A 12,615-nucleotide genomic window follows, 5' to 3' on the forward strand; every position below is an offset into this window, starting at 1 on the left:
GAATTGTGAATCAAGTATGAGCTACAACACCAGAAATTAACTCCTCTTATTTCTTACATGTATTTAGACATTTCAAATTTATATAGAGTTGCTTTGTGGCATTTATTTTGTGTGTGTGTGTGTGTGTATTTGCTGAGAGAAGATATTGTAATGAGGAAGAATCTTAAATTATACTCATTATGTATGAATACACATGTGTTATAATTTTTGTGAAGTACTCTTTTGCTGAATAACTGAGTGATTAAATTTTGTGGTACTTTAAGACGCACATAGAGCTGGATTAAGATTTTTGGAGGTCCTAAACACTGAAAAGAGTTTGATGTCCCATCACCTCACCTAATATGTAAATAAAAACAAAGACAAAAAATAAGAGTAAGTAAAGAAGTCCAAAAAATTTCTGATTTTTCTCCGTGATGACTACTTCAGTGCTTTTGCTGAAATATTAAATTTAAAAAATTTTAGGAAGTCTTTTTGGTTTTTTATTCTGGCTTCGCTGGTGCCCTAAACCACCTAAAGCATATGCTTAATCTGCTTGTTGTATAAAGCACAACTGGCAGCACAGAGGTTCCAGTCTTAGTTCAGAGAGCATAAGCAATCACTATACAGTACTTCCAATGAAAATCTAATATTTATTGATAGTTCACTGAAGTATATTCAAAGGTGAGTATCTCTGCCTTTACTAATTTTACATTCTTTTTTAATATTTTTTTTAAATTTTTATTTATTTATGATAGTCACAGAGAGAGAGAGAGAGAGAGAGAGAGAGGCAGAGACACAGGCAGAAGGAGAAGCAGGCTCCATGCACCGTGAGCCTGATGTGGGATTCGATCCCGGGTCTCCAGGATCACACCCTGGGCCAACGGCAGGCGCCAAACCGCTGCACCACCCAGGGATCCCCTAATTTTACATTCTAATATGGTATAAGAAAGATCCACAGTTAGGCATCTATTATATTGAAAGTAGTGGTTTCTCTTTTAGTATAATAATGACCTGTCTTTCAAACATCAGAAAAGAGGCTTCATATTAAATATGGCCATAGAAAATTTCTCCCCAGCAGTTCATACTCATTTTAAAGTGCTTATAGAAATGTAATTTATCAGGTTATTTTGTGCTTTTCTTCATTGACTCACTTATGCAGTTTCTGAATGATTAACTTATGGAAATGTATATGTGGTATTTATAATTTCCTTGCTAGTATAAAAGTCTTCCTTTTTGTTGTATTTATAGATCCAACAGAGGTAGAAAACAGACTACTACCCTCAAGGACCTTTCTATCATTTCATAATTGTGACTTTGGCATTTTATTTCTGAGTTTCAGTAGGCTTTTTTATGTAAGTCATTTTGTAAAGTAAGTAAATAAATGCTCAGTAAGCAACTCAAAAGCTTAAACATAATAGAAACAATTGATACTTGTATATTGTTTCATGGTTTTAACACATGAAGCACACATTATTTAATCTCACAACAACTCTGAGCTAAATGTGGTAATTATCCCCATTTTTTAGGTGAAGTAATTGAGGCTTGTAGAGATTGTGACTTAAAGCCAATAAGTATTGGATTTAGGATTTGGACTCAGATCTTGGGGCCCCAAATCTTATGCCTTTCCCATTAGTTAAGAGTCCATGATCAGACACTAGAGTCCTAAAGAAATTAAATCATTACATGAAATATATTTTTGATTATTCAAGTGTAGTAGCATTACTCTTCTCATGAATTATATTAGAAGTGAGTAATATTGTTAAAAAGTTTTTAAAAATAAAAAATAAATAAAAAGCTTGATTAACTTAACCAAAGGATTAAGGTTGATACTACCATAAGTTATGTTGATATCATGTGCCCTGGTAATATGTGATGAGGGCACATCACTTCTGTGGTATGATTCCTCCCAAATCCATAAACAGGATAATTCTGACAAAATTTTAGACCAACCCAAATTGAGGGATGTTCTATAAAGTTCCTGACCACTACTCTTCAAAAGTGAAGGTCAAGGAACTGTCACAGATTAGAAGAGGCTAAGCAAACATGATGACTATATATAATGAGGTATTCTGGATTGGACCCTGAAACAGAAAAAAGACATTGATGTAAAAATGTAAGTAGAGTCAGGGTGCCTGGATGGTGCAGTCCGTTAAACATCTGACTCTTGGGTTTGGCTCAGGTCATGACCTCAGGGTTCTGGAATCGTGCCGTTGTTGGTCTCCATGCTCAATGTGGAGTCTGCCGCGGAGAGGTTCTCTTCTCCCTTTGCCTGGTTCCCCCCTCCCCCCTCTCTCTAAAATTAATAAAATTTAAAAATGCAAATAGAGTCTCTAGAATTTGATTAATAGTATAAAACCAATGTTAATTTTAGTTTTGATAGCTGTACCATTGTTATGTAAGATGGTAACATTAGAGGAAACTGGATAAAAGGTAAATAAATATAAATCTAAAATTAGTCAAATGAAAATTCAGCAAAATAACTTTATCACATATATTTGAAAGAAAGATGAAAAAGTTCTTTTCCAAACAGTAATGGTAAGGTCAAAGAACATGGAGATTCTAGGAAAAAAACCTATCTTTGAATTAGGCTGCTCTGTGAGTTAATGCAGTATGTTAACTATGAGAATTTATTTAAATTATTTTCCTTTGCTCATGCCTATGTACAGAGAATCTATACATTTTTATTCTCTCAGTTTGTAACACTGAAGTTGTTTGTAAGACTCTTCTGACCTTTCATTCTGGGGAAATGAAAACTGAACTTTTTTAATTCAATATTTATTTTTCTTTCATTTTGTTCTCCACAGTGGACAATCACTCTGGATGTTGGGTACCCAACCATGGATAGTTAGGTCATGGAGAAGAATCAGTCTCTTCAGTAAATGTACAAACTTTGCAACATGGAGGGTGAATTGCAGAAATGCAACAGGGTAAGTGGAAAGAGCCCTAGTTTTGACCTAGCCTTAAATACTAGGCCTGTCCACTTTGTAGCATGACTTTGGGCAAATTCTTAACTTCTCAGAGCAGTTTTTTATTCTCTACAATAGTTGTAAGAATGAAATAAGATGAGTAAAATACCTGTATCTACTAGATATCCAAAAATTAATAAATTCAAAAGTATTGGTTGTTATTATATACCTAATACTTTGCTATATATGAACCATAGTGAATATAAAAACACACTGAATGAAATGGCTTATAATCTCAAGGAGTTTTTAGCCCTTGGGAAGAGATTAAAACATGACTAGATGAAACTATTAGGGAAAAAAACCTTACAGAATTCCCCGGAACATTAAACTGTGTTGTAAAGACAGTAAAAGCAGTGATTAGAAGGGAGAAGAATCCTTTGTTTGTTTTATGAAAGCAGTGGCCTTGAGAAAAGCCTTTAGGAATTGGTACACAGAGTAGTAGCAACTAATATTTTTGGAGAGCTTTAAGATTTCTGAAGAGTTTTCACAAGTATTTTAATCATGATGTTCACATTACTCTATGAGATGAGTTTTATAAGCCCCATCTTGAAGATAAAGAAAATGAGACTCACGGACAGAATTAGAACTGAAGCCTTGCAATGCTATGAAATTTCTATGCTCATTTTGTAAAAATATTTTATTTTCCAAGCATTTTCATAATTATTTTCTCATCACCTGGAACAGCAATGTCAGAAGATGAAATCAGAGATACTACCTGACCCATGCAAGTTCCCCCAGCTAATTAGTTGGAAAAGCAGAACTGGGACCTGTGTACCTGAATGTGTATTCTTTCCATCTTTCTACATTATCACATTGTCTTCATTTCCAGATGGTGAGGAGGGAGGGAGCAAGGGACCAGTACTCCATTTGAACTGGTTCTGTGGCACACACACATAATCACAGAGAAGACCCTCAACTTTTCAGGACTGCATTAATCCTGGCCATGTAACTAGAGACTATCATTGACCCAACTTGTGCTGAGAATGACATATACCAACGGGGAAACTGAATCACCACACCTTAAATTGCTGGTAAAACGTGTTTTACCTCGTGATTCACATTTGTGCTCTATTTTGGAATCACTTCCCATGAGATGGCAATTAAAATAGACATTTCGATTCATGTGATTATAGATGGTTCTATTCCTTATCTAGCTAATTCTGGTCTAAATACAGATTATTGAGTGAGAGTTGTAGGCCAGTCTATTTTCATTTAAGAACACACAGGATGAACCTGGATCTTTAGAACATCATAGCGCTCTTGTCTTCAGGGGACACAATGATCTAGGCCTTATTGTATATGGCGATTTACTAGCATCTACTTTACAGCACAAAATCACCAATCTTACTTCACACTTCCAGGGGTTAATGCACCTCCCAGAGCACATCAAAACTCTGTTACAGTCCAGAGGTGGTGTCTTCCCCAAAGTTAAATATATCCACTGCCACTTTTCCTCCAGTGAGGATGACTGTTACAAACTGTCATGCTGCATTACACAGTCTATTTTTTTTATTTTTATTTTTTGTCTTTGACTATTCTTGTCTCAAAGCCTGTCAACCTCTGACCATAAATTGAAACTTTTAGTAATTGGCATCTTAATATAATTTCTTCGCTTACGGAAGTATTTTCAATTGGTTATATTCAAAGCTGGATTCAAGTTTTCCCCATTTGCAAGATGCTGCCTTAGGTCTAAAAAATGATTGTTATGCTGCAGGAATAGAAAAGTCTTTATTTCTTATAACTAACAAAAAAAAGTGCTCATCTTCTTGGGGTCGACAGTCTCACTTTTCGCAGCTTCCACGCCCCCCCACGTCCAATCTTGGGAGGCTGGTTACCTCTGAGTTACCGAGTCTGGGGGCGCGCGCGTCAGGGGGCTTGGGCAGGGGCGTGACAGTGTGTAAGCAGGTTTGGGTCGTGGGGTTGAGTCTGTCTACGAAGTTGTATTTTGGAGAAAATGTTCATTTATGAAACGCTGTCTGTAAAACGGGTCGTTAGTGGGGCTCGATGTGTACGTAACCGCGGAAGGCTCAGAGGCCGATCCCCACCCCGGCCGCGAGGCGGCTTTTGCTTAATTCCAAACCGGAATAACCTGTTGCGGGACTTGAAGCTCCCGCAGTTGTTGGTCGGCGTCCCAGCCAGCGGCGCGCGGATCCCGCCTGGCAGTCGCGCGCCCGGCGCTTGACAGGAAGGCAGTCACGTGGCAGCCGCAAAGCGGCGCTTTGCGACCTCGATGACAGGCAAAATGTGCGACAGCCTCGGCGCCGGCCAACCAGGGGCGGAGGAGGCGGCCAGGGAGGAAGCGGAGGAGGCGGAGGCGGCCGAGGGGTTCGCCCGCCTGCTCGTTCGCCTGGTTTCCCCGCCCCCGCCAGTCTCGCCGCAGCTGAGGGGAGCCGGGTGCGCGCTGTCGTAACCTGCCCTCATCCTGGCCGGCGACGGGAAGACCGGACCCCCATCCCGACCAAGCTCCCTGACAGGGCGGCTGCGGCGCGGGTTCCGCGGGGCGCAGGCGGGCGGCCCGGGCGCCTGAAGGTTACCGAGTGCATGAGCGCCTAGCCTCCCGCGCTGCCCCGCCCGCCGGCCCGCCGGCCCTCCCGCCGGCTCGCCCGCCAGCCCCTCGGCGCCCGGCGGCGGCGGCGGCGGCGGCGACGGCCGCAGGAGGCGCCGTTTCCCTCCCAGGTGCGCGCTTCGCTCCCGGAGCCGCGGAACTCGGCGGCCGCCATGGCGTCCAACATGGACCGGGAGATGATCCTGGCGGATTTTCAGGTGAAGTACACGGCCTGTTCCTCTCCCACCTCCAGCCTCGTGGGCTCCCGGTGCCAGAAGGGTAGTCTCTCCTCAGGGGTTGTCAGAGCGTGGCGGTGGTGTGTGGTTTGGGCGTTTTTATTCGGTACGTGGCGTGTGTGTGTGTGTGTGTGTGTGTGTGTAGCCATCGGGAGCGTGCGGCTCATCTGCTGGGTGGGGTGTGTGTACAGTGTGTCATGAACGGATTTGCAGGACGAGGGGGCGTTAGGATACTCGGTTTGCTGTATGTGTGTGGGCTGTGTAGTGTTCCCTGTATTATGTGAAGAAGAGGTGGAATTTGGGGGTGTTAAGTGTGAGGCTTGTAAGTGTGGGGTTCTGGGGGTCGGAGTTTTGGGTTGCTCCCTGAGGAGAGCGCTGTGCGGAGAGTGTGTTGTGGGTGTGGCGTATTGTATTAAGAGGTGAGTAAAAAGGAACCAGGGGGAGGCGGTGGTGGAGGTAGGGGCTTTTTCAAGGAGGAGTAAACATTATAGACTTTGCCTATTGGAATCTTTGGAGGATATGAAGGTAAAGAGGAGGCCAATACGCTGTATGTACCAAAGTATCCTTGCGGTGAATTCATAGCTTAATAAATTACATATTTGCGGATTCCCTTTCCCTACAGATGTGAATTGCTTGGTTGGTGTCCCAACCGCAGGAATAATTTAAAGGATAAGCCAAGGTTATTCTTTTATTTAGCCCAAATGTAGTTACACTAATATATGAGCATCTTAAGAAGGCTCGTTGAAGATGGAGGTGGACCCCGTCATGAAAGACTTGAAGTTAGAACTAATATCCCATGAACTCCATCTTTGCCTTCTGATGTTTGATGAGGAAAATGTAGTGAGATATTTTTAACCATTCATTTTGGCGTTAACTTAGAAGCTACTGTTATGTATAGGCAGACTTTTCTCTAACACGGTCATCACTGCACATGGTCTAACACTAGCATAGTACGGGATAGTTTTTCTTATTGAGATTTTGTTGGTCTGCTCTTCTTCTTTCTCTTATTTTCCTTATTTTGTGACTTACTATTATGGTGGTCATTTTTGGAGTTTGCTCTTTATTTTACTCAGGAGTGATATCTGATGTGTTGGGAATATGGTTATATCTGCGTTTGATTATACCATAACTTCCAAACTCAGACAGAGGTGTTCTGAAGATAAAAGTTGACCACAAGATTTTGGCGTTTTCTAAGATTGCTCTGAGATTTTATTTTGCTTAAGTCTTTTATTCCCTTTTTCCTTTTTTTCAGTCTCCAGTCTTTTAGCTAATATGGAATGTGGTCGTATGAAAAAAGCACTCTTTCTAGGAGTATTTTATTTTTTATTTATTTTTTATTTTTTTATTTATGATAGTCATACAGAGAGAGAGAGAGGCAGAGACATAGGCAGAGGGAGAAGCAGGCTCCATGCACCGGGAGCCCGATGTGGGATTCGATCCTGGGTCTCCAGGATCACTCCCTGGGCCAAAGGCAGGCGCCAAACTGCTGCGCCACCCAGGGATCCCTCTAGGAGTATTTTATCCTGTTACAAAATTGCTTTATAGAAAGGGCTTTAGACAACAATAAGTGTAGTTTATCTCACTAAAAGTTTTAAGGTAATTATAACTTTATTTTGATTTCACCAGTTTTTTTAATGTCCTGTAACAAGTTGTAGCTACTTGTTTTCTTATTATTTGTGATAATATGCTTACTGTGAACTTCTATATTAGCCAAGGACAGGAAATTTAGGATTCTTGTACTCAGAGACAAAGTAAGATTTTCTGACAAGCATTTGGGATATTATTTTGATCACATTAATACATTCTGTTTTTCTGTTCACACCAATGGCACTGATGTGAACAGTTGTTTACAAAACAAGGAAAAGCTATGGCATTCTCAATGTTTGCCAAATGGTGAAAGTTTATTTCATATTGTCAAATAGGTAAGAACACTAATAGAAAGTTATTTACAAACTATGCACATATATATATGTATATATATAAAATATTTTATTTATTTATTCATGAGAGAATCAGAGAGTCAGAGACATAGGCAGAGGGAGAAGCAGGCTCCATGTAGAGAGCCTGATGTGGGACTTGATCCCGTGACTCCAGGATCACACCCTGGGCCAAAGGTAGACGCTCAGCCGCTGAGCCACCCAGGCGTCCCTAAACTATGCACATATTAAGTGCATTAGCCTTTTGTGTTTTTAGGAACCTTGTGTTCCTCTCAAATGATGATTCCAGATCAGTTTGCTTAGTGGACTTACTTTTAGAATCAATTATTCTTCCTACTTTTAAGATTATGTAAACTTTTTGTAGGATTAATTTTTTAAGAATTAGTATTTATCCAGTTATCAGAAACTAGATAATTTTAAAGATTGCAGTTCAAGTTTTTTTAAGATTTATTTATTTATTTATTTATTTATTTATTTATTTATGATAGAGAGAGAGAGAAAGAGAGAGAGAGAGAGAGGCAGAGACACAGGAGGAGGGAGAAGCAGGCTCCATGCCTGGAGCCCGACATGGGACTCGATCCCGGGACTCCAGGATTGGGTCCTGGGCCAAAAGTAGGTGCTAAACTGCTGAGCCACCCAGGGATCCCTACAGTTCAAGTTTTATAATGTGGATACTTGGATGATACTTGCTTTCATCTGTAACTGTGCAAATCAGTTTCTCTCCAAAAGTGAACACATGACTGTGAAATTAATAATAATTTCGAGAATTCAGTGCCGCCTTTGTCGAAAGGGATATGATTTTTTAAAAAGTTATTTAAATTCCAATTAGTTAACATACAGTATCATATTAGTTTCAGGTATATAATGTAGTGATTCAACACTTCATGCAATACCTGGTGCTCATCACAAGTGTACTCCTAAATCCGCATCACCCATTTAACCCATCCTCTCACCTACCTCCCCCTGACAGTCATCAGTCCATTCTCTATAGTTCAGTGTCTGCTTGTTGGCTTGTCCCCCTTTCGTTCCTTTATTGAGAAAGGGACATTATTTTTAAATATCAGATTTTAAAAATAAGTTTCAGATTTTGATTATTGCTAGATAATAGGTTCTTATAAATACAGTCCCTAAATACGGACAAACTTTTTTTTTTTTTTTAAGATTTATTTAAGAGAGAGAGTGTGAGTGCGAATGCATGTGGAGAGGGGAGAGGCAGGGGGAGAGAGAGAGAAGCAGATTCCTCACTGAACACGGAGCTGAGCTGGAGCTGGGGTTTGATCTCACCACCCTGTTACCATGACCTGAGCAGGAATCAAGAGCCCCATACTCAACCAACTGAGTGATCCAGGAGCCCCAGAAAAACTTTTGAGAAAGATTTTTGTATTTCAACTCAATGAAGAAAGGACTTCTGTTGAAACTGATCAGTGAAGGAGTAGTTAACAATTGTAATTTAAAGGACAGCCCCTGTGGCTCAGTGGTTTAGTGCTACCTTCAGCCCCGGGCGTGATCCTGGAGGTCTGATATTGAGTCCCAAGTTGGGCTCCCGGCATGGAGCCTGCTTCTCCCTCTGCCTATGCCTCTGCTCTCTCTCTATGTCTTTCATGAGTAAATAAATAAAATCTTAAAAAAAAATTACCTGGTTTCTTATAACTGAATAAGTAATGGATGGAAAGTTATACCTCCATCCATGACTTAATAAGACAGGTTTGGGATTTTATACATCAGTGAACTCATTACAAAGCAAATGTATTATAGATTGTCCTCTTAGGGCACCTGGTGGCTCAGTGGTTGAGCATTGTGTCTTTGGCTCAGGTCATGATCCTGGGGTCCTAGGATCGAGTCCTGCATCAGGCTCCACACGGGGAGCTTGCTTCTCCCTCTGTCTGTGTCTCTTCTTCTCTCTCTGTGTCTCTCATGAATAAATATATAAAATCTTTAAACAGACAAAAAAAAACCAAATTGTCCTCTTAAAGATTTCTTCCTCAAATAAGAACAGCTTTTAATTAAAAATTTTTAAAAAGATTTTATTTATTTGAGGGAGAATGAGTTGAGAGAGAGAGCGAGCACACAAGCAGGCAGATGGAGAGGGAGAAGCAGACACCCCTGCTGAGCAGGGAGCCTGAGGTGGGGCTGGATCCCAGGATCCCAGGATCACAACTTGAGCTGAAGGCAGATACTTAAACTGACCGAGCCACCCGCACCCCCAATTAAATTTTTTAAAAAATTGTGGTGAGATACTCATAGCATAAAATTTGCCATCTTAACTTTTTTTTTTTTTTGCCATTTTTAAGTGTCCAGTTCAGTGGCATCAAGTATATCCACATTGTTGTGCAATCATCACCACTCTCTATCTCCAGAACACTTTTTATCTTGCAAAACTGAAACTTTAACCATTAAACAATAACTTCCCATTTTCCCCTGCTCTCCAACACCTGGCAACCACCATCCTGTTTTCTATGAATGTGAATATTCTAGGTACCTCATTTAAGGGTAATCGGGCAGTATTTATCCTTTTGTGACTGGTTTGTTTTATTTAGCATGATGTCTCCCAACATTTATCCATGTTGTAGTATGTGTTAGAATTCCGTTTCATTTTAAAAGGCTGATATACAGTATATGTATACAGTAGCCCCCAATATGTATGATTTTGCTTTCCATGGTTTTGGTTACCCTTGGTCAACTCTGGTCCAGAGGTAGATGATCTGTCTTCCTGATGTATAATCAGAAGGTCAGTAGTAGCCTAATACTTCATCACAATGCCTGGGTCATTCATCTCACTTTATCTCAACATGTAGGCATTTTATCATCTCACATCACCAAAGAAGGGTGAGTACAATAAAAGTTTTGAGAGACCACGTTTATATAACTCTTATTGCAGTATATAGTATTGTTAAAATTACTCTATTTTATCATAGTTACTGTTAATCTCACAGTAATGGATTTATAAATTAAACTTTATTATAGATACATATGCATAGGAAAAAGCGTAGTGTACATAGGGTTTGGTACTGTCCTTGGTTTCATGCGTCTGTTGGTGGTCTTGGGACATAACTTCCAGATAATGGGGGACTGCTGAACCACATTTTGTGTACCCATTCATCTGTCAATGGACAATTTTTTCCGTGTTTTGAATATTATGAGTCATTAATGCTGTTATGAACATAGATGTACAATTATTTGAATCCCTGCTTTTAATTCTTCTAGGTATATATCCAGAATTTGATTTACTGGGTCATATAGGGTTTTTTTTTTTTTTTTCTTTTTAAGATTTTATTTATTCATGAGAGACACACAGAGGGAGGCAGAGACATAGGCAGAGGGAGAAACAGGCTCCTCACAGGGAACCCGATGTGGGACTCGATCCCGGACCCTGGGATCATGCCCTGAGTCAAAGGTAGACATCCAACTGCTGAGCCACCCAGGCGTCCCAATCATATGGTATTCTTTGTGGAAATTCCAGCCATACTGTTACCCATAGTGGCTCACCACCAAAAGTTTGAATGAAGAGAATGACAGCATCATGTTTATTTAAAAAAAAAAAATTAACGGTTTATTTATTTACTTCTTTATTAATGAGAGACACAGAGAGAGAGAGAGAGAGAGAGAGAGGTAGAGACAGAAGCAGAGGGAGAAGCAGGCAGGAAGCCGGATGGAGGACTCCATCCCGCCACCACAGGATCATGCCCTGAACTGAAGGCAGACGCTCAACCGCTGAGCCACCCAGGTGCCCTTGACAGCATCATGTTTAATGAATTATTTGTAAATTCACCTCTGGGCACGTGAGTTTATAATTTGGAATAGTCTAACAAAAATCAGTTTTAGGGACGCCTGGGTGGCTTAGCAGTTTAGTGCCTGCCTTCGGCTCAGGACGTGATGCTGGAGTGCTGGGATCAAGCCCCACATTGGACTCTCTACATGGAGCCCACTTCTCCCTCTGCCTCTCTCTCTCTCTCTGTGTCTCTCATGAGTAGATAAATAAAATCTTAAAAAAAAATCAGTTTTAAATGTAAATAGTGTTAGCATCGTATGTTACTGGTAAAGGAATGAATAGAGTAGTACACCTACAGTTCTGGCTGGTCAGAGCCAGGAGGGGGTGTAAAGGAATTTCCTGAGTTTAAAAAACAGGCAGGCATTGATGAATCAGGACAGTTTCTTTCTTTCTTTCTTTTGTTTTTTTTCGTCCTTAATGTCTTTTTTATAACAAAGAGATGCATTCAGGTGAGCGTTCTAAATCTTGTCCTTTTTGTAATTGTAGAATTTTTTGCCTTTTTTTTTTTTTTTTTAAGGTTGAGGTGTAGAGCAAAAGTCATTTGATGAAACAAACTTTTAAGGTATATTTGGTTTGCTTAAGATGTGAAAATAGCTATCCAAATGGAGTTGTAGCTGCTATCAAATGATTTCAGTTATAGTAGTTATTTTGTTTTGTTTTTATTTTTTAATTTTTTTTAATTTTTTTATTTATGATAGTCACACACAGAGAGAGAGAGGCAGAGACACAGGCAGAGGGAGAAGCAGGCTCCATGCACCGGGAACCCGACGTGGGATTTGATCCCAGGTCTCCAGGATCACGCCCTGGGCCAAAGGCAGGCACCAAACCGCTGTGCCACCCAGGGATCCCAATTTTGGATACATATGAACAGAAAGTGAATATTCCCCTTAACCTTTTTTTCCCCCTTAACCTTGTAATCAATGAATGCTAATTTCTTTTTCCTTTAAGATACTTTTTTTTAAATTTTAAAGATTTTATTCATTCATTCATGAGACAGAGAGAGAGAGAGAGAGAGAGAGGCAGAGACACAGGCAGAGGGAGAAGCAGGCTCCATGCAGGGAGCCTGACGTGGGACTTGATCCCAGGTCTCCGGGATCACGCCCTCGGCTGAAGGTGGTGCTAAACTGCTGAGCCACCTGGGCTGCCCCGATACATTTTTATAATACATTTTTTCTTTGGGAAC

The 12,615-nt window shown here is 40.5% G+C and overlaps 1 protein-coding gene across 5 annotated transcripts in view; it reads left to right on the plus strand.

The window, feature by feature from the left end:
* The first annotated feature begins 2,861 nt into the window (after nucleotides 1-2,861).
* Nucleotides 2,862-12,615, plus strand: part of FAF1 (Fas associated factor 1) — a 460,703-nt gene continuing 450,949 nt past the window's right edge. For 2 of the 5 annotated variants that reach the window (XM_025420122.3, XM_049094402.1), the window contains exon 1: nucleotides 5,218-5,708. In XM_025420122.3, the coding sequence (XP_025275907.1) occupies nucleotides 5,664-5,708 (45 nt within the window). In that variant the 5' untranslated portion in view covers nucleotides 5,218-5,663. Of the gene's footprint in view, nucleotides 2,907-5,217; nucleotides 5,709-12,615 lie in introns of those variants that run through there. The other 3 variants (XM_025420121.3, XM_049094401.1, XM_049094404.1) reach the window with 3 other exon arrangements.

The sequence above is a fragment of the Canis lupus genome, chromosome 15, assembly GCF_003254725.2.
Source record: "Canis lupus dingo isolate Sandy chromosome 15, ASM325472v2, whole genome shotgun sequence".
Taxonomy (NCBI): domain Eukaryota; kingdom Metazoa; phylum Chordata; class Mammalia; order Carnivora; family Canidae; genus Canis; species Canis lupus.